Genomic DNA, 21,408 nt, shown 5'->3' with positions numbered 1-21,408 from the left:
GCGGCACCTGGCGGCGGCCGCGGGAGGCGCGGCGGGAGCGGCCGCCCCTCAGGAGCCGGGGAGGGCCCGGCGCTGCCCCGGGGGGACACCGGGGGACACCGGGGGACACCGGGAGACACCGTGTGCCCTCGCCCACGGGAAAGCCCCGGGCGATGAGATGCCGGCCGTGCACCCTGCCGCAGGTGTCCCACTGCGTTGTCCCGAGGAGGGCTGCCGCTCCTCCGCACCGTGAGCAACGTGTTTTCTCCCGGCAGGAAATTCCTGACACAGAAGGACAAGGAAAGTATCTTCACCATGGACCACTTCCCTCTGTGGTACCGCAGGGCGGCCGAGCATCCCCCCGGGAGCTTCATCTACAGCATTGTCTCAGAAGATGATTCAGGTAACGCCAGCCTGAACACAGAGCAGAAGGAAAGAGAAAAAAGCTTTTCACACCTTGCATCCCACAGCACGCCCATCCCGATCCCTTTATCGCTGCCTCCCGCCTGCTGGGAAGGGCTGAGACCTGCCCTCTTGGCGTTTCCTTCGCACCAGCGTAGGGACAGAGAGGTCATGGCCACGATACCGATCACAGCGGAAAGATGAAGCTACAAGGTGTGGGGAAGGCAGTCAGGAATGAGAAATGCAGGGCTACAGGGGAGGGGAAGGATGGAAATGGAAATGGAAATGCAGGGCTCGGGTAGATGGAAAGGTTTAGGTAGGCAGGAGCTGGGGGAACGCAAGGTTTTTGCGGGGCTGGAAAACACACGAAACATGACAAGGGAACAGGAAAGGTGTTGCAGAAGGGATGAGACACATAGGTGTGGCCAGGCTTGGGAGGGAACAATATCAGCCCTGCTGGATGACAGTAACAGCTGGCACTGGTGAGGGACCAGCAAAAAGTCAGGAAGTCTAAGTTTAGAGGGTATCATTTTTTCCATCACCGCTTTCCATGACAGGAAAGGATGGGTTTGTTATGGAAGATAATGGAGGAAAAGGGTGGAGGGGGAAGGCTTTTCCATAGCATTGGTGCCCTGCATCCTTCCAATCCTAGTACTAGAATATGGCATCTCTTGCTTGGCAAAGAAGTTCAAACGCTAGAAGAAAGCAAGGAGTGGCTTTTCAGTATCTCTTGCTTAGGGTGTTGGTTCCTGTGAGTATGCAGGGCCAGCCAGGACCTTCTCAAAGGCTGGAAGAGAGCAGAAGAGCCTAAATAGAAACAAGCAAAACAAAATACTCATGTGAGACTCCTCCACAGAAGGCAGAAATCCCCTCTGTGCTCCTCCCTGGCCCCTAGCTCTCCTCCTCTGTCACAGAGCTCGGCACTGTAGCTGTTAAAGCTTTTTGTGGCACAGTGGTGGGAGTCTGGTGGGTGGGAAAGCAAGTAGCAAAGAAAAGAAAACCAGCCTGGGAGGCAAGAGATGAACCAGGATGGAAAGGGAAAGGAATGGAAAGAGAAAATACTCGAAACCTACAAAAGCCTCTCTCTGCCCAGCACTCTTACATCTCACTTAAAAGGCAGGTGTGGAGAGATGGCAGGAGGGACCTTTTACTCCCCTGCAAGCCATGGCATCTGCTCTTTGGAATAGAGCATTGGTTGGAAAACCAGGCAGTGACACCCTGTGGGACTTCCCAGGGCAGCCATTACCCAGGCCACAGTAGTCATTGCTGGCTAAACATTGAGGTTGTGGCTTGCTGTGGCCTTCTTAGAAGTCATAGCTAGATGAAGCCAGAAGACAAGTAGCTGGCACTGTTCTTGGTTTCACATGGCCATGGGTCAGAAGCTTCAATCAAGTTCAGAACCCCATTCACCTGGAAACCCTGCAGGCACATTGTAAGAAGTAGCACTTGGCCCTGAAGACCTCATGCCCTAAACTGTAAGGGAGATTATTAGCCTCTTTAGGGATGAGCAGCTGGGCTTAGAGAGACTGTGATCCATGGGATCACACAATATGCCTGGAAAGCGTCAGGAAATACTACCCAGTGCTTCTGAGACAGTGGTTCACTGTAAAGCACAGTCCAGGGCCTTCCTCGACATCTGATGAAGCAGGGCTGCCCCACATTTTAGCCAAAATAGGCCACCCAGTTTCTTATTAAATTCTATCAGATGCTGAAGTCCCCTTTTCATGTTTTCCACAAATCCCCTGCTGTTTCAGGAGGTTTTCATGGCAGATGGACTTCTAATCATCTAAAAAGGAAAACCCCCAAGAGCTCTCTGTTGAGGAGGAGACCAGCAGGAAATGACTGCAGGTCATCAGGATCATTTAGGTACAGCACCTCCTTCCAGTGTCCAGAAGTCTCAGAGATAAAAGGACAGCAGGGAAGCCTCTGCATGTCAAGTAGTACTGTTCTTACAACCCAGATTTTTCATGTGTTGGGCAGATTTTTTTTTTCTAGAAAGCCTGTGTGTATTTTGCTTCTTTGTCCCATCCTAGAACAAGACATTTGCGGTTCACCATAAAGGCAGGATCATGCCCAGGGGATGTGAGCTGAGTATTTGTTTTGCAAGAGTTTTACCACTTTTGAGACACTTGAGCAGGTTAATCTGGCTTTGATCAAAAAACAAAGCCAGAATAGTCAGAGCTTGCAGGCTGAACTGTGGTAGGTGCTGAATTGTGCTCTGGACACACCTAGAATGATAAAGGCAGACGTGGAAAGCAGAAACAAATGCTGGAGATGTGGGGAAGGGAAGAGTCCCTGACCCATCTGTCTAAGCAAGAGATTTCCACAGAGCACATGAGGAGGGAAGCAGGTGCAGACTACATCCATCAGACTGGCCTCCAGACTGTCCCCTGGCAGCTCCCAAAGAGGTGCCCCAGCTGAAGCTATCTAATCACTTTAAAAAAATACACAAAGGGAATCTGCCACATGGACAATTGCAGGCTGAAACAACTGCACCGACAAAGGGAGGTGGGGTTCAGTTGCTTGAGCCTATCCAGCCATGTGGTTTTAAATGCCCTGTGGGAGCTCAGAGGTCTGCACAGGGCTGGCAGATGTGTCACAGGACCTACAGAATGCTTACAGAAGTAGCTCAAGGAGAACTGGGAGACCCTGGAGCATAAGAGAGTTTAGGCAACAAAGTCCCAGAAGACTTTGTTCCTAAAATGGAGTGCACTCTGGAAGCACCTGGAAGTGCTGTGTCTGCAGTTTGAAGTGCTGGCCTGGCTTGGGTAAGAGTTAGACATAAGCCTGGCCTTCACTGTGCAAGTGGTGTTGGAATTACCTGTCCTGCTTCTCCTCTGTCTCCAGAGTTCAGATGGCACATTGAGCAGAACAGCTAAGAGAAGGTCTAAGAGAAGCTCCACATGCCCAAAATCGAGGAGGCCAATCCTTTACATTTTATCCCAGAATCATGGAACGTTTGGGACTGAAAGGGACCTTAAAGGTCACTTAGTTCCATACCTCTTGCCATGGGCAGGCATGTCTTCCATGAGACCAGGTTGCTCGAAGCCCCATCCAGCCTTGGGTGCTTCCTTTATGCTGAGGATGCCACTTGTATCATGAGCCAGAGAGAAGAGAAAAAGAAAATCCACTCATAGTCCATTAGGCTGCTTATGTGTCTTGAAAGATGCAGCCGTCCAAATTCTGGGGTGTTTCAGAGTTGAGGCATATGTACACACTGTCCTGGATGGGAAAATGTGTGGGCAAGCTTCTCCTGCTGTATTTTACTCCTTTTTGGGGGTAAGTTAACCAAGCCTGCTGTATTTGTGTCTTGACAGAGGGAGGTGGCCTGCCAAAAGTGGTGACAGTGAGCACGGCTGTGTCTGTGTCTGTGGATGGGAAGATGGGAATTGCTGCAGGTAGGACACTGGTTTCTCTTTTTATCTTGAATGAAATGGCTGCATCTTGCATTCAGAGTGGGAGCTGAGAGCTGTTAGCTTGTCATTCAGAGGAAGTGACAGGAGCCACAATAGCTTGTGGTATTGAAAACTAGGCTAAACAGAATAATGGAACAGGTACTGAGTGGCTGACAGGCTTCCAAAAGGGAAACAGGCTGTTTGAATGGAAGCTTCCCATCTCCAGTGCTGGTGAATTGGGGATTGAGACTCTTTCTCTGGAGCATGAGTAGGCTGGGAAGTCCATGCAGGTTTAAAACTTTGCAAGAAAAGCTTTTGGCTTTGGAACAGCATCATGTTTATGTGTCTCCATTGTTATCTCAAATGAAAAATAACTTCTGCTGGTGGAATGGGCATGTTGCTAGATCTCCAACTCAGATCTACAGATTGCCAAACTTATTGTTGTATCTGAGCTTTAAACTCCTTTTGGCAGACCTTCACTAGACTGCACCTTCTTTTGGAAAATTCATACAGCACATTGTTTCCAAGAGAACCCCAAAGCTTTTGAAGAGTTGCCATTTTCTGTATTAATTGCTTCAGCCTTTACAGAAGTACACTGAACTCAGAAGCAAAACAGAGCAGCCATTCAACAAAACAAATCAACACTATCAGTAACCCTGGCACCATGCCCAATTTAACCACTCAGCATGGGAGTATTGGGGTAAGAGAAGATGCAGCTCCATGGAAATTTTTTTATTCCTGGAAGCAGTGACTAAAGGAAGAGGTTGATGGAACAGGTAATGGAGTAATTATCACCAGAAATGTGCTGTGATGCAAAGCTTCTTGTGAAAGAATGGTCAGTGTTAATGGAACTTTGTATGGTGGAAGGAATGACTGATAAGAGACACCAAAGAACAATTTTGTTATAGGAGTATCCTATAGATAGGATAGGGAAGAGAGAAGGCCATACAGCAGATACCTTCAGATCACAGAGTCTGCCACTGCATTTGCCTAGGTTGGGTAGGATACAATGAATGCTCTTCAATGCTACTAGCCAGTAAAACTATAGCAATTTAACTTCACCTGATGAAGCATTCCTTAATTTCCAGGATTTCACTAAGTTCTAGCTGACAATGATAGTCTTTAATTATCACATGGGCATTGAGAAAGTACTTATAAGCTGAAGGATAGGTGTTATGAAGTAGAACATTTCACTATGTTATACCCAAAGGGAGAAAATTATTATGAGGTCTGTCCAGAGACACCTGTGAACAGAGATAGTTTCAGCAAAGTTCACATCAATAGGTGCTTGGATGATAGAAACTGCTCCCAAAATTGGTACCACCTGACACTGTTATACCCAGCAGAAAATGAAAGAGCATTGAAACTGCACCAAGGGTCTCAGTACAGCATTTTTCTAAGCATTAATTTGAGAGGAGAAAAGAACATTTTTTTTTTTAAAGGAGTTTGTTTTTCATGATCTTTTTCCTTCACCGTCCTGACCTGTGGATTAGAGCAGAGGCACAAGCAGTTCATCTGTGTTGTGGTTTAAGCCCAGCTGGAAATTAAGCACCACACAGCCGCTCACCCAGCCTCCCTCTCACCCCTCCACCGTGGTGGAACAGGGAGGAGAATCAAAGTAAAACTCGCAGTTTGAGATAAGAAGAGTTGAATAATTGAAAATAAAGTAAAATACAACAACAACAATGGTAAATGATAATGAATGATAATAATGAAAAGGGAAAAACAAGCAACGCACCATACAATTGCTCACCACCCACTGCCCCATGCCAGACCCCTCTTCCCAAGCCCAGACTGGTCCCCCTTCTGGGTAACTCCCCCCAGTTTATATACTGGGCATGATGTTCTGTGGTGTAGAATGTCCCTTTGGTCAGTTCAGGTCACCTGTCCCAGCTATGCTCCCTCCCAGTTTCCTTTGTTCTCCTCCTCACTGGCGGAGCACGAGACAAGGAAAAAAGCCCTCGACTTAGGATAAACACAACTTAGCAAAAACCCGAAACATCAGTGTGTTATCAACACCATTCTCATTATGAATTCAAAACGCAGCACTCTAACAGCTACTGAGAAGAAATTAACTCTAGCCTAGCTGAAACCAGGACAATCTGGCACTCAGCATAAATACAAGGAAGGAAACTTCTCAGTGAAAGCACTGGAGCAAGAACAAGTGCCAGGAGGATCTGCCCCTGACAGAGCCATTTCTCTTCTGTCAGCAGTGCTTTTCACAACCCCTGTGGAGATTTCCACCCACTCAGTTATGCTGAGTACTGTCTGTGGACATGCTGTGAAGGGACAGGATCCTCTGCAGAGGGTGGAGGAAACAGCAGAGGATAGGGAAACAAATCGTGTTAAAACAGTAACAATAAGGAAAAAAATCTGTCATTTGAGGAAATGATGCAGAACCAGTTTTCTCACTGGCAACCACGAAGTTGAGACAGAGAAATGAATTTTAAATTGCTTTTGTTCCTTAAAGGTACTATGGTCCCTGTCACTAGCAGGTACTTCAGGTGGCCTGACCATAAGCATCTTCTGCTGTTCCCACACATGGTGGGTGTTCTTCATTCTTGGTTTCCTTTGCTCTGATGAAAACAACCCATCTTTGATCCATGGTATGGGTGGGCTAAATAACAGCATCAGGACAAATAGCATCTCCCAAAGGGTCCAAAGTTCCTCATGTCCCCAGCTGTAGCTTCCAAGGACTTCAGCAGGAGTGCAAGGGTTTGCTGAGATATGTCCCATGTGCTGGCTTGGGTGTCAGTTCACACCATGCTTGGGGGGGTTCAGGGAGCAAAAAGGTACTGTATTACCATTTGCTCTGTTTCCAGTAGTGAAAGGTTCATCATCTGAATCTTTCTTACCAGCAGTCATTTAAAAAAAGGGCAATAACTAGTGGTCACACTGCCAATTGAAATACTGGTTTGTTTCTTGAGGATGTCAGCTTTGAGAGTAAGGATATAGATCTCACTTCATCTCTCCTCACAGTAATATCATCCTCCTGAGTGGCTAGATCCTGATTCTAGGGAACTTCATTCCACAGCAGAGGCTGCAGCAGAAATTACACTGGGCAGTGCTGCAACACCATCCTGGGTATGGGAGAGAGGTGAAGGAAGGGCAGGGAGCGTGGAGGCACAGAAGAGGCAATCAGAGCAGAATGGGATGCAGATTGGTGTTATTGTTATTCTGATGGCATCAGCTCTCAGTGGGATGATACCATGGTAATTTAGAGTTATGATACTACCAGAAGTTTGGTACCCAGCATTGGTTCCCAGAAAGCCAAATATCTGTGTAGACTTGTAGTTTCTGAACAAATGCAGCCACAGTTCTGTAAAAGGGGAACAACAGAGACTTTTTAAGTGCCCCTCTAAAAGAACAAGTGGTATGAACTGGCCTGTCATTCTGTCACTGATCATTACAAACACTGTCACTTGTCTGACTTGGTGCTTGAGGGGATTTGTAAGCACTTTGAAATGTTCACTATGCATGCAGTGAAAAATTAAGCTGCAGGATTTACAGCCGTGCTCATGGGGAGGGAGCACCCCCAGTGCCCCCTTGGGGAGAATGTCAGTGACAGGGAGTGTTGGGCCCCTTTTCTTCTGGCAGATGAATGGCAGTGCCCAGCCAGGGCAGAGTAAGGCAAACTGGTGAAATCAAATGTCCAGGAAGATGACAAAGGCCTGGCTGCTGTCAGGGAGTGAGGGAGCAGTCAGATGGTATTAGAGAGTTACAGTCTGGAGGGCTGAGAGAAGGGATGGCGGGGGAAGCCCAAGGGCCTCCTTCCTCCTGGTTCAGTCTGTCTTAGCTCAGTGGGAAATCCCAGAATGGGTTTGAGGGGAAGTCCAAGCTGCACCTCTTGCCATTAGAGATGCTCCTCCATGCTCCAGATGGAGAGGTGGCCAAATTCAGGAGGGAAAAGCATTGTCCTTTGCCCTGCCCTCGCCTCCCCCCTTTCATCCATCCCTCTCCTTTCCCCATGGGCCTGGAAGGGGTGCACAAGGGGTTCAGTGTGCACACAGATTTCTTGGAGGACATGGTGGAGCCAAGGCAGGGTCCACTTGTATGAGCTGAGTTGGTGTGGTCTCTTTGGTGGGAAGCCACACAGGCAGCTCTGGTTTGACGATACCCATTTCTTGGAATGAATATTATCTACCTGCTTTATTGTGCTTTGGCACTTCAAAGCACTGTGCAAACATTAAGTAATGTCTGGATGATTAATTATAGTTAATTAGAAGGCAGCTATTCTCCTGGGATGTCAGTCCAGTACCTTTCACGCACACTAACTGCATTGGAAATGAGAAATAAGGAATGTTGATGGCATTCTCCCCAAGCCATGTCCTGCCCCAGATAGCACTGTCATCTGCTCCCTCCCGTGAGTCAGTAGCCTGGGGCTTTCTGATCCCCAGGCTGCAAGGCAGAAATCACATGGAGTTGCTGACAGAAGCTTTAGTGATTTAAAGCCCCAGTGAAACCGCTGGAATCTGTGCAGGAGTTCAGCTGTCACTTTGGGCTGTGGATGACGTCTCTTTCATTGCCTGACCTTCTTGCTGTTCAACTTCCGTGGCCGTCAGCTGGCTGCCAGTCCCCACAGGGACAGGTAGGGTGAGGTTCCCTGCCATGGTTGTCATGTGTCAGGGGTGGGAAACAGACAATGGGGGGTGCACATGGTGCCCAATAAAAATAATCCAAATGGGAGGTGTGGGTTTATTTTATACAACACTTCTCTCCTCTGTTTGTATTGGAAGTTGCTGTTCTTACCAGCAGTTATTGGACCACAGTGAAATCGTTATCCCATGACACCAGCAATTCATGCAGATGGATTTGGGGAGAGCCCTAGGCAAACTCAAACCAGGGGCAGAGAAGAGAAATGTTGTCTCTGTTTTGAAGACAGAGTTTTGGGGCACTGAGCTATCAAGACCAGTATTTTTACAAGAGCTCTGTACTCACAGCAGGAGCAGATTTTAAAAATGTATTTTGATTTTTTTTTTTCAAAAGAATTTGAAATCAATCAGTCTGAAAAGCAGGTAATGAGGAGTAATTTTGCCATTTTACCTCTGGTTAGAATCCAGCCTCTATCAGTCTGATGGAAGCTCTTCATTTGAAAAGCAATTCCTGGCCAGCTTGATGTCTCTCCTCTTCCTTGGTCTCCAATTTTGGCTACCTGCTGTCTGCTACCAGCAAGCAGGAACAGGAGGTGCAGGTGGCTTTTTCAGCAGGACTGTTGCTGTGGCATTTTTCAAGCTAATCTGCACACAATTCTGTATTCCTACAGTTCTGTTGCTTGGATGGATAAAACATTTCAACCTTCTCTCTGGAAAGTGCCAGTAGCATCAGCAGAAGCTGTTAAAATGCACAGAAATAAGCTCTAATAGCATAAGCCCCTTTTCCACGGAAATAGCTGCATATAAACTGGAGAATTAAAATTATTTCACTAGGCCGGTTCGGAAAGCAGCATTAAGATACCCATACAAAATATGAGGGTAGCTGATCTCTTGAATGTGTGCTGCAGTATTCACAAGGAATGCTGTTCCTCTTTTCATGCTGAAGGTTGTGCCAAAGTTGTCTCAGTGCAGAGACTTCAGTGAGCTCCTGAGGCAACACCAGGTGGCTTTATGGAAATCCTGGTCCCCCCGGCGTGCAGTGGTAGGATGGATAAAAAGAAGGAAGACAACTCATTTTCAGCCCATCACCTGCTATGTCTGGTCTCTTCCTGGTGCCAGCCCCTCCTGGCAATCCCGCTAGCCCGAGCAGTTTCTCACGTATCCATTTGATCCAGCAAAATCAGAGACATCTGAACAGGCTGTGCCCTGGAACTGAGTCACAGAAAGTGTTAGGGGCACTCGTAAGACAGAAATGCTGCTGGTTTTAGTGCTGAGAGCAGCTGTGCTGTCTCCACCTCCCAGCACATCTGTCTGGGGGCTGTTAGCAGTGGGTAGACATTTGGCTGCCCTGAGGGTTGAGCCGGTATCCCCATGGCATGGGGCCATTGGTGTGCCAAAAGCAGTGTCTCTTGCACCCTTCATCCACCCGTCTGCCTGCCTGCCTCCCATTGCATTCTACTTACACGCTGAGCCCTGGGGGACACCTGCAAGCACACAGGCCGCTTTTTGGGGTGTTTCTGGGGCCCACACAAGCTGTTCTATGAGCCAGACAAAAGGGAGGTGGTTGCATCATTTTGCACTGGCTCTGGTCTTACAAACTTTGCCTTTTGTCAAGGTTTGGCATCAGTGCTGGGGCCACATGGTTCCCTTTTCAGAGCTGATTGTCCTCCAGCTGGGTCAGTGAACAGGCAGAGAGAGCAACATCTGCCTGCAGAACTCCATATAGATGTCTCCATGCACAGACAGTAACTGGGGACAAGAGGGACAAATAAGTCTATTTTGACCTCAAAAGAATGCTAAAAATAGTCACATGGGGCATCTTTCATAGCATTCTGCTCACCCTGGCTGGACCTTAGCAAATTCCTTTTCTTCCATGGTGTGTGTGCTGCCTGCTTAGGCTGTAAGATCTTCAGCACAGGGACCGTGCCTCCTCCCTGTGTGTGCAGACATTGTCTATTGCCTTGGGATGCGTCCTTGTCTGGGGAAAAAATCGAAGACAATAGCCAATTTTGTAGAGTAAATATTCCTTTGTAGGCTCTGCTGAGTGCCTGACTATGTACACTGCACCACTTACCAGGGAAAAAGCATAAAGGGGTGAGCCCTGCCGTCCTCAGCCCATGCAGGCAGTGCTTCACCCAGCACAGACCCTGTGGGTAGGTTCCTGTGCCCAGGCCCTGCCCTCACCGGCCCTCTCAGGGAATTTCCTCAATGGGACCCAAACAAAAAATTGTGAGCAAAGAGTTTTCCCATTTGGGGTCTGGTGAGGCATCTCTCCAGGACATCCTCAGCCCCGGAGCCTGTTCCAGGCTGGAGCTCCAGCCCAGGACCCCATTCTTGCCTGTGCCTAGCAGAAATCTGCTCAGCCAAGGTTATCCATCACCGCCGCCTCTACAGCTCCTCTGATTGCCATGGTTGTCACTCTTGAAGCAAAAGGGGCCCTTGACACTGACTCAGGGGAGACTTGCATATAGCTGGATTTTTTAGATTGGCACCCAGCGCCTTTGCCATGTTCCCTTTGCTTGCAAATTATTTGATACCATTTTAATTCTGAGCCGAATTAGAGCAGTGCACGGGTTGCCATAGCAACCATTTCCTTGTGCCTTTTGGTCTGACTCATTGCAGACAATTACTCTTGCGCTCCAGGATTCACAGATGTGATAGGAGAAGAATCATGTGCTGGGCTTTCAACTTCTTTTTGCTTTTAATTTCCTTCCCAGCCTCTCTTCCATTAACTCCTGCCTACCCAGCATCAGCAGGGCCCTGTATCCCTGCACAGAGGTGCTCGTGGGAGTGCGTAGGATGTGTAGATAAGCGATGTGTGAGGGGATTTGTGCATATGTGTGTGCATCTGCATACGTAAACAGCTCCTGTGCGGTGTGCTGTGACATCCTGGGATCCCTGTCTGCACATCTCGCTGGGGACGTGCACAGACACTCAGAACCACTGAGCAATTTGCACCTATTCCTGTCTGTGGTGTTTTCCAGGTAGGTCCAGGATTGATCCCTGTGGCCATGCAGTTTTACCCAGTATGCAGGGGCTGTCAATAAGCACTGGGTATTCAGGGGGACTGACAAAGTGCAAGGGTCACGAATGGTGCAGGACCTTCCACTTGAAGCTGTGTGAAGATCCTCAGGCTGCCAGGCAAGCGGCACTGACACCCCTGACACCACCCAAATCTCTGTGTGAATGCAAGGCCAGTTCATTACCCTGCTCACACCTATCCCCACAGTGCCCCATGTCTTTTATCCAAAATGCATGGAGTAAAGTGCTTTGTCTGTAGTCTTAGCCCAGGTATAGCTGATGTCCTGAGCTGTATCAGCACCTACAGCTCAGCAGAGGAGCAAAGCCACATGAGAAGATGCTGAAAAGGATCACATGAACTGTCTGTAGATGTAAGGATGAAGGAGCTAAATGTCACAGCAGAGGAGGTTATAGGAAATGTCTTGTATGATGGTGTAGCTTAAATTCAGCCAAGGCAGAAGCAGACAAGTTTTGCAGGGTGAGAACCACAGAAACTTAGCAGATCTGAGTACAGCTCCAGCCTCCTCCTAAGATACATTCTTTTAACCACCAAAATGAGCCCAAATTCTTTTTCTCCTGCCCGACCTGTTACCTAAGGCACAAATCTCCCCATCATAAGGCTTTGTAATGGGACTCTGGCTGCCATCACTTTTGCGTCACAAGACCTTTTACTTCTCTTCCTTTCTCTCACTGGGTTACAGAAACCCCACTGATAGGATCACAGATAATTCTGGTTAGATGGCCCTGAGTGTGTGGAGGGTGTTCTGCTGCTGGCTCCTGGCACTGCTTTCACAGGCAGCTGTGCAAAGTCTGGAGTGTGGGGAGGGAGCAGTTGAGCTTTTGGGGACAGTGTAGAGTCCCCATTTCTGTGAGGATCCTGATTCTCTTGCCCTCCATCTGTCTGCCATGACAAGCAACTGCTTAAGCTGGCTCTGCAGAGAGAGGCTATGTGGAATGGAAAAAAGACAGCAAAGAAGGCTGCCTAGCCCTGCCCTGCCCTGCCCTCCCTTAGAGGTCAGAATTGTAAGGATAAAGTGCGGATTGCTTACATATCAAGCTGAGTTAGACCTTGCAAAGGAGGTTAAAACAAACAGCATAATATTCTTCAGCTATTTGGAAAGAAAAAAAAAGAAAGAAGAAGAATTAGGGCCACTTGTGGTCAATAAGAGTGAAGTTGGGATTAAGGAGTCTGTAGTCTGAGCCAAAACCAAAGAAGACTCTCTGCCCAAGTTATTGATAAGGACAGAAATATCAGCCTTGGGGAAAGAAACAAGCTGACTACTGTGATTAAGCAGCTCAAGCTGATTAGTGCACTCCCAGTGCTGGGCCTGGGTGCTCTCTGGCCCTGGGAGAGCTGGCACATGGAAACACACACTTACAGCAAAGGGCTTTTTTCAGCTCTGCACACAGTGGTGACTCCGTGCAGTCTGGAAAAGTGAAAATTCAGCAGTTAGGACTAAAGAAGGATGAGAAATAAGTTTGTCAGTCTCAGACTTTTAAGTGTGACCTCTGCAATGTTTGTAGAACTTTAGAGGAGATCTTCAAGGAAAGTATAATTACTACCAAGCAATTAGGGGAAAAGAAAGTCAGGCTATATGAGTTTATCAGGGCTGGATAACACCAGGCCAAGCCAACAGCTTTCAGATGATTTTTTTCCTGGAAAGCAAAAGAAATTTCAAAGGTCTCATCTCTGTATTTCAGTAAAGCATTGATACATGCCACATAAGAAACAATTAGTTAGACTGGAGAAGATCAAGGGAGGCAGAGGAGTTGTAAAAGGGAGGGAGGGAGAAGGCAATCTGGGAAGGGAGCAGCAGCAAGATCACCTGTTAAAGTCTAGCAAAAGGTTACTTGTTACACTCCCCGTGGTCACCCATGGGATTAGCTAATATTAACCTGAGACCCTGACTCGGATAGCTGTGGAGAGTGAGGGAGTATCCTAATAATTCAACACTAGAAGGCATTGCTACTACAGGGAAGGGCCAGGATATTGTAGAGAAAGCCTTATTTGACCTTGGCAGGAGTACCAGAAACAGAATGAATTTCAGTAGTACGACAGACAAGGTCATATGCTTGACAACTAATAATAGAAATCTTCTGTAAGCTGGGAACTCTGAGAGATCTGGCAGAGAGCACAGCAAGCAGGACTAGAGGCAGTCTTTGTCTTCTGGGAACTGTTGAGCCAATTTTGCCAAGTCTCAGTGAGGATCTTCAGTGTGGATCATCAGCATAAGCTGTTTTGCTCCCTGATGCCCACATAAAATTCAGGGAACCATTGTCATCTGCCAAGATCTGTCCTGAGAACCTTGCGGAAAGGCAGATGGATGGACTTAATGGTAGACATACCCTGAGAAAGCTCAGGAAAAAAATGCTGGAATCTTCTGTATTAGGTGGTGGTGGGATGATGGTGAGTCACAGTGTGATGCAGTTATGGACAAAGCAAATGCCGTGCTAGTACTCAGGGAGGTGTTCCCAGTGGGAAAATACATTGATGCTCCTACCCAAAGCCCTGTGAGACCTCTCTCTAGTCTGTGTTACAGTTTTGGTCAAAGGAATACAGGCTGAGACAGGAGCAGACTGGACAGACAGATGATGAGAGGAAAAGGAAGTCTGACTCTGTGAGAGGAACCTGGGAGCACCCAGCTTCTTTAACCACATGCAGCCGAGGCCAGAGCAGATAGGATTGCTGCAATAAATGCATCTTGGGGGACACGGTTAAACTGAAGCACACAGTTGTATGGAGATAGTGTAGTATAGGCCGGCCAGCAAAACACTTAGGGTGCAAAACTAGAAGTGGGATTCTGTCTGTTAGAGTACTGCAGCTTTACCCAGAATCTGAGCATGAAGACAACGGCTTTAAGCTGGAGCTTGAAAAGTGTGTAAGAAAGTGGTGGTGCCTTGAATAGAAAGAGCTGAGACTCTGTTAGCCTGTCATCCCTTCACCAGGGAACAGCTGAAGTCCCGGGTGTCACCATGTCACAGTACAAAAACCAGCAGCAAGCAAGGTGAACACTCAGGGAACTTCCCACTCACTGCAGCGTTCCCCTTGGGTACAAGGCTGGGCATTCTTACCCTGTAGTTCACACACTCCAGGATTTTAGTCATGACTGAATAAAAAGGTGTTTGTTAATGCAGGTGAGAGTCCCAGCACAGCACCTGGGAGGCAGGAAGAAGCTAAGGCTGACCTAAACCCCCCTCTCAGCCTTTGATGTTGTGGTGGTTTCTCTTGAGTGCATTGGGTTTTGCAAAGTAAAGAATAGTGAGTAGAAAAACCCCTGCTTATGGTAACAAGCCCTTGAAAAGCAGATGGGGATGTGGGGGCTGATGTGTTTTGTGGCAGCTGAGCAGTTGAGCAGACCAGAGAAGGGAGAATCTGAGAAGCAGCTGGTCAGAGGCACTCTCTGAAAAGGGATGATCAGTCACAAGAAGATGAAAATAAGGGGAAAGAGAAGGAATAACTGGGGAATCCAAGACATTTATGTCCAGTGAAAAATATGTGAAAAATAACCATATGAGGCCATGAGTGGATGAAAAAGTGGAAAATGCTGGAAGGGGATCATCCTTTTAAATAAAGGGCTAGATTTTCTCTTGCCAAGAATTGCATAAATCTGGAGGTTCGTGTTTAAAATGCACTGATTTTGTACTACTGTAAAGGTGGTTATGAGTAGGATCAGAACCACTTACCCATAATCTGCCTCCCTCAAAATTACTTGTTAGGGTTTTGTCCTAGCATTTCCATTTGCCTCCATCTTTAAAGCAGGAACAATATTCACACAGCCTAGTGAGTGTGCTGTGAGACATTCTTTGGTGAGAAGGAGTAGAGAAAAGTGGCAAAAGTCATGTAGTGTCTACAATATAGAGCACAGACAGTAGTGAATGTGGAAAATACTTCTAAAAGGAGGAGAAAAAACTGGAAGCAGTGTGACAATAGGCTACAGTGTTGTTCAGAGGTGAGGGAATGCTTTCAGTGAAAGGCTTAATGAACTCAATCTGCCTATTGTACCTAAAAGAAGACAGAGATTATTTGATTTAGAGTATAAAGTGCCTCCACAGAGAGAGCTGCTGGTTACTGAAGGTTCATTTTTTTAATCTAGGGGAGAGAATAACAGAAACTGTGACAGAAAAACCAAACAGATTGAAATGAGTTAGTAAACGTGAATGCTAACAATGACCATGAATAGGTATTGTCATAAGATACCGAGGGAAACAGTATTTTTCCCTTTCTTGAGTGTTTTTCTAATCAAAGGTAGATGCCTTTCTGGAAGATTCGACTTCGCTGCATGTAAATACTGTTGGTATTTCTACAGCATAGCTTCTCTAATTTCTGTTTCATAAGCTAAACAGATTGAGCTCTTTAAGCCTTTCACAGGAAGGCATTTTCTGCCACCCTCAAATAATGTTTGTGGTTCTTTTCCACACAATTTCCAAGTAGCGTGCAATACACAGAAGGTCAGACTGGATGATCTAAAGTCCCTTCTGGCCTTTATATTCTCTGAATCTCTGCCTCTGTGAATTCATTAATGTTTGCAAGCTCCCAGAGAGCTGCCAAAGGCAAGCACTATAGAAATGCAAAGCACTGTTGTTACTCTGCATATTTCCCTTTGAGCTTTAAGCGGGGCTGGTTGAATATCGCGGGGTATCGTCTGTGTGTATTCCCTCAAATGAAATACCTGCATTCCTCACTCCTGCAGTTGATTTCCTGCGGCTGTGCTAACAAACAAGTTTATTCCCAAGTTAGGACTCAGCAAAAGCAAATGTGAAGGGGCAAATCTCTGCCTGGAGCCCCAAGCAGAGAGCGGCACGTTGTTGTCCTGGCCCAGAAGCTCCACGCGAGGCAGAGTTATTATTAGCATCACGCTTTGCTTTCTCCTTGGATCCAGGTGCCCTGCACATGGCCTCTGCCTGGCTGCAGCACAGCATCACTGTGGGAAAGACAGATCTGGCCCTTGTTGGGTGCTTTTCCCCCATTCCCTAAAGGGAGCAAAGCTGTGAGGATGCTGCCTTGTCCCCATGTTTCCAGAGCTGCGACAGACATGGAGAGCACCCCAAAATGAGGCAGGAAATCTTTATTTACTCACATGTCATTCTGTAACTGTATTCATTGGTGAATGCTTGTTGTATTTCCCATTATTCTTGGAGGGAAGTCTTTTTGGTCCTCAGAAATCCCATGCTAGGACTTGCATTTATCTGGTCAGAGGATAGAAGCTGACCCTCTGACCTGTGCTTCCAATCAGTGCTAGCAAACACTCTTCAAGCCAGCATGGTGGGCTTCTGATGGATGAGATACTGAGGAGGAATCCTATTTTATGTATTTTACATGTTATATATACAGAATTACATGGTTCTGTAGGGTGTTATATGTGTGCATGAGTAGGTATGTCAGCAGGACAAACATGTTTATCAATATCAAATAGTAATAAAAATAATAAATAATAAATCAAATTGCAGAAAATGGCAGCCTGCTCCCAGATGGTTCATGAACTGAAAAAGCCTAGAGTCATCAGATGAGTGTGTTGGCTTTGCTTTTTTTCTGCTCTGTGTTTCTGGTATTATATGAACTGCTGAGTAGTATCTGTGTGCACTCCTCTACCTACCTGGCAAAATTAGATTAAACTATGTGTCATAGACACCATGCTATTAAGCAATAATGGTGATTCTCCTGCAGCACATACCTTTTGAGCAGAACAGATGTCTCAGCTGTGAGCGGATTAAGAGTAGCTGGGTTCTGCTCCCGGTTTCTCTCTGAAGATCAGACTGAGCATAGCAGGGTGGCTGAGTATGACAGTGTGAGTAGGGTGGCACAAGGGTTTGCTTGTGGTGGGGTTTAACATCTTTTGCGTTTCCACATGCGTCAGGATGAGCTTATTCTTACAGCAAGGGAATGTGATGAGTTGTGTATGCTTAGCACTGAAAGTGGCAAAGTGGGGAATTTAAACTTCTTAGCTGTGTGTGATAGACCTAGCCAGGGAACAGCTGGTGGACAGACTCTTTTAGCTCTAGGGGTGACAGCTTGTGTACTTGGGGGTGCAATAGGATTAGACAGCATTTTCCATCCATTTCAAAATAACCTTGCTCAAGAGGGTCAAGAATCTGGAGATGTAGGAACCCATAGCTCCCTATTTGTTACATTATGTTCTAATTTAAAAAAAAAAAAAAAAAAAAAAAGCTTTTGGAATCAAATTTGACCTGAATATAACTCCATTGGCTCCTGCGTTCTTACACTAGGGATTAATTTGGCCCTTTCTACTTTTATGTAATGAGCTGATTGCCACAGTATCTTATCCTTGTTACACAATCACCCTTGGCTGGCTGTGTCCCTGGAGCATTCTGTGTGTGTGTTTCTAGATCTAGGATCTCACCTTGACTGACTGTGTGTTGAGTCCTGACTTACACTGATACTGTGTGTGTGTGTGTGTGTGCACGGTCACTCCAGCTTCAGACTGTGTACAGACAAGGATCCATCTGTGGGAATTGAGGGGCTTTCTCCTTTGGCTGGCTGTATCCCTGTGGTATTTGCTTTTGCAGTGGGTAGGGAAAGAGTGAATGTTACCATCAGAGATCTCATTTAAACAAGAAGGAGCATAGGAAAATACATTCTTTATTATTATTCTGTAACAACAAGCCAGAAATATAATATACCTTTAAAAATTGTCTGTCTCATGCCAAAGAAACCTCCATTCAATCATTTTAGAAAATCTTGTCGCTCTCCCTCAAACGGTAACAAAAAAGAAAAAGGAATTACAAGTGCTATCTGTTCCCTGCAAGGAATGTGCCTGCCTGTCCCACAGGTGGATGTGTGGGGAAGAGGAGCGGGGGGAGCAGGAGGGGCGTTCCTGGTGGCCCTGCCAGCCCTCCATCACCCTGGCATGCGTTGGACCTGCCGGCCCCAGAAGACCCTTTCCTGAGGGCAGGCTCCTGCATGTGGCATTGGAGCACCTGCCTCAGCAAAGGGTGCATCCAGGGGGATTTCCCCCATGCCCAGCTGTGCCTGCAGGGACAACAGGAGCTGCTGTCCCCACACAGCAGAGGAACCTGTCAGCTGGGCACACAAGGAGCACCGGGTCTCATTCTGTAGCGAGCATCCTGTAGGAGAGACTCGTTTCTGCCCGCTCGGGATGCCCAGTTCCCTACAGGGCCCGTGGGCAGCGCAGTCACACTAGGGCAGCCTGATTTCCAGGGGCACTGGGGAATGGAGAAAGAGCCTGTTTGCAAACAGTGCCATGAAGAGGGCCCTTCCCAGTGAACTCTGTTGCTCTGCTCTGCGTGTGAAAGGACAGGTCCTCATCCTGCTGAACAGAGTATTTGCTTTCCAGTGGACTCCTCATAGCCTGCCTTCGTGTTTCCCAGCAACACTCAGTTCTCCCCTTTCCTGTCTTCTCCTTTCCTGGGTGGGTTTCTAAACATAGCAGTCCCTTGTCTAGGGTTGAGATAAATCCAGACTTTCTGCCGTATAAATTAAAACAAAAAAAGGAAAGGATGGGCAAGGTCATCACCAGCCCCACAACACAGGATATAGAAAATATTATTAGCAACAAAGAAAAATTGGTCAGGGCAGGAGGAAGTCACAGGGAAGGTGCAGGAAAAGGAGGATTTCACACCCTCAACCCCTGCATTGTCCCTTACCTTCTTCCCATTCATTTCACCTCCAGTCTATTCCCTTAAAAACAGTCTCTCTCTTATCTCACACACACACACACACACACACATACACACACACACACACATATATAGATCCCATTTGTTTTGTGCAACATGTCACCATTATTTGATGCAAGTAAAATATAGATCTATAAATATACCGCTCTGACTTAAGTCCCATTTCAAGTATGATTGCGGAGTCCAGTATGGTAAAGGGAGAAGTTCCCCTGAGAGGGAGGTTGGGGAGAGGTTTGGATCCAGCAGGCAGAGTCTAGTCCTGGCTTGCTGGGAATGTGGAGCAGCAGTAACACGCATACGGAGTCTGCAGTGCACCAGTTCTGCCCTTCAGAGCGGGCTACACTTGGAGCAGATGGGATGGTTGGAGTGGCTGTACAGTGCATGGGGGAAGAGTCCTTCCTCCTCATGTCTCACCAGCCCCCCTCCTTCTCTTCCTCTTCCCCACAAACAGTGTGCTGGAAGCAGGGGGAAAGTGTGTGCGCACACTGGTGGGTGGACTGACTGCTTCTCCCAGTTCTTCCTCCGTGGCAGCCTGGTCTTCTGCTTCCCTGAAGAACATCCTCCCCTGTCCCATGCATCCCTGTGTTGAAGGGAAGTCATGCTAAAACAGTCCAGAGCGTCCTGTCTCCTTTACTCTGGTGACCCTGGGTAGACCAGGAGGGATTTTGCCACTCCAGGTTTGATTAATGATGTCGTGTGCCCATGAGACGGTACAAACACCTGCCTGGGACCAGAAGGAGTGAGGAGCCAGCGTGCATTGCTTCCACAGGGGTCCAGTCACAGCGAGCAGGCGGGCTGTGAGATGTCAGACGGCACTGGGATTCAGATGGAGCAGGTGGAAGAGGTGATGTGCCCTGGCAGGGTCCACCCGCAGAGCATGCAGGGCTCTGAACACAGGTTGCTAGCGAAACACCCTGCAAAGCTGGGCTGGCTGCCAGCTTGTTTCCTGATGGCAGGGATCACACCATCCACAGGCACTGTGGATGCACGACCTCCGGTGTCATCTTCTGCGCCCAGGAATACCCACTGTGACGGGTTAGAGCAGGTTACCATGGCAATGTGCGCTCTCCCCTGGAGACAGCATTTTATCCCACTTCCAGTGATACAAAATGAGTCCTTATGTTGAGTTCCTTTCTTTTTTTTTTCCCCTCTCACTTTTTTTTTTCCCTGTCAGGTCAGAATGAGCTAAGACTAATAGGAGGCACTGCAGTCTGAGGGCTTTAAAATCTGGTTGGGGGAGGTCACCCTACATGACAGTGGCAGTGTGCACGGCTCTGTGTGTGGGCACACTCGGGTGCAGCTGTGGGTGGCACTGAACACCCCAGTGATGGTGAAGGGAGTGCCTGTGGGCTCTGCTGCCTTCCGTGCCAGACCCTTCCTGGGCTCTCCCACAAGTGCCATGCTGTGTTCCAGGTTCCAGCCTTCACCTCAACACCCTCCAGAATTCTGGCACTCTTTTTTGGTCACCCCGGCTGCATCACCTTGTTCCACACACTGTGCTGGCCCCTGTGCCAGCCATGGCAGCTCCTGGGTTGTGCGACTTCTTCCCCTGACACCTTCCCCTCGGCTCACACTACTCAGCACGGCTTACACGATTGGTAAGCCACCTCCTCCTCTAGTCTTTCCTGATGACCCACTTCTGATCTGCCAGTCAAACATTTCTAAATGGAGGCTTCATATCCTTACCCTCTCCATTTATCAGAGGAGACATAAAATAGATAAGAACACACTTTCTTTTTTTTTTTCATGCTGTGTACTTACTGGTGCTGTAATCTCAATAAATTTGCCTCTCCCCACCCTCTCCTGCCAGTTTCCACTGGCTCTGCACTATGGCTGAGATGTTTTTGTTACTCCTCAGTGGTGTGTATGTTTTTTGTCTGAAGCAGAAGGCGATACGCACTACTATGATCAGGGTAAGGTAAAGTGGCTGAGTGTATCCATGGCTGCATGCAGAGGGCAGGTCAGCATGGGCATGTGTGATAGCTCTGCATGGGCAGGTGGGGTGCCTGGATGCCTGGAACCGGGACTGGCCGTGTGTGCGTGTTGGGATCAGAATGAGTCAGTGTGTGTGTGTACAGGAGGATGACTCTGGGCCTGTGCACCTACAGCAGGTGACGTGCGTGTCAGCTCAAAGGTTTGGACTTGGCCAGGAGCAAAGAGAGGGACACTGTGCTCCCTGGCAGTGTGTTGGAGTGATACAGGTACCTTTCCTCCTCTAAAAGTGAGAAGGGAAATCTCCCACTGACTGTTGCCCTACCCTAGGGACCTTGCCTCCCTTCTGATGTAATCTTGCCAGCACTGGTTTGTAGGGTAGGCAGCAACTTAGTGTCACACAACAGCAGTGACCTGACAGTGAGGCACGG

At 47.7% G+C, this 21,408-nt stretch overlaps 1 protein-coding gene across 1 annotated transcript in view; it reads left to right on the top strand.

Annotated features, from left to right (window-relative positions):
• The window catches only part of CACNA2D4 (calcium voltage-gated channel auxiliary subunit alpha2delta 4), a 122,077-nt gene that overhangs the window by 53,126 nt on the left and 47,543 nt on the right, over positions 1-21,408 (top strand). The window contains exons 25-26 of the mRNA XM_042050150.1: positions 255-382; positions 3,699-3,779. Coding sequence (XP_041906084.1) covers positions 255-382; positions 3,699-3,779 — 209 coding nt within the window. The remainder of the gene's footprint in view (positions 1-254; positions 383-3,698; positions 3,780-21,408) is intronic.

The sequence above is a fragment of the Corvus kubaryi genome, unplaced genomic scaffold (assembly GCF_017639235.1).
Source record: "Corvus kubaryi isolate FWS band 111438036 unplaced genomic scaffold, C.kubaryi_AGA036_p1.0 72, whole genome shotgun sequence".
In the NCBI taxonomy this organism is placed as follows: domain Eukaryota; kingdom Metazoa; phylum Chordata; class Aves; order Passeriformes; family Corvidae; genus Corvus; species Corvus kubaryi.
This window is presented reverse-complemented; position numbering and strand designations above follow the sequence as displayed.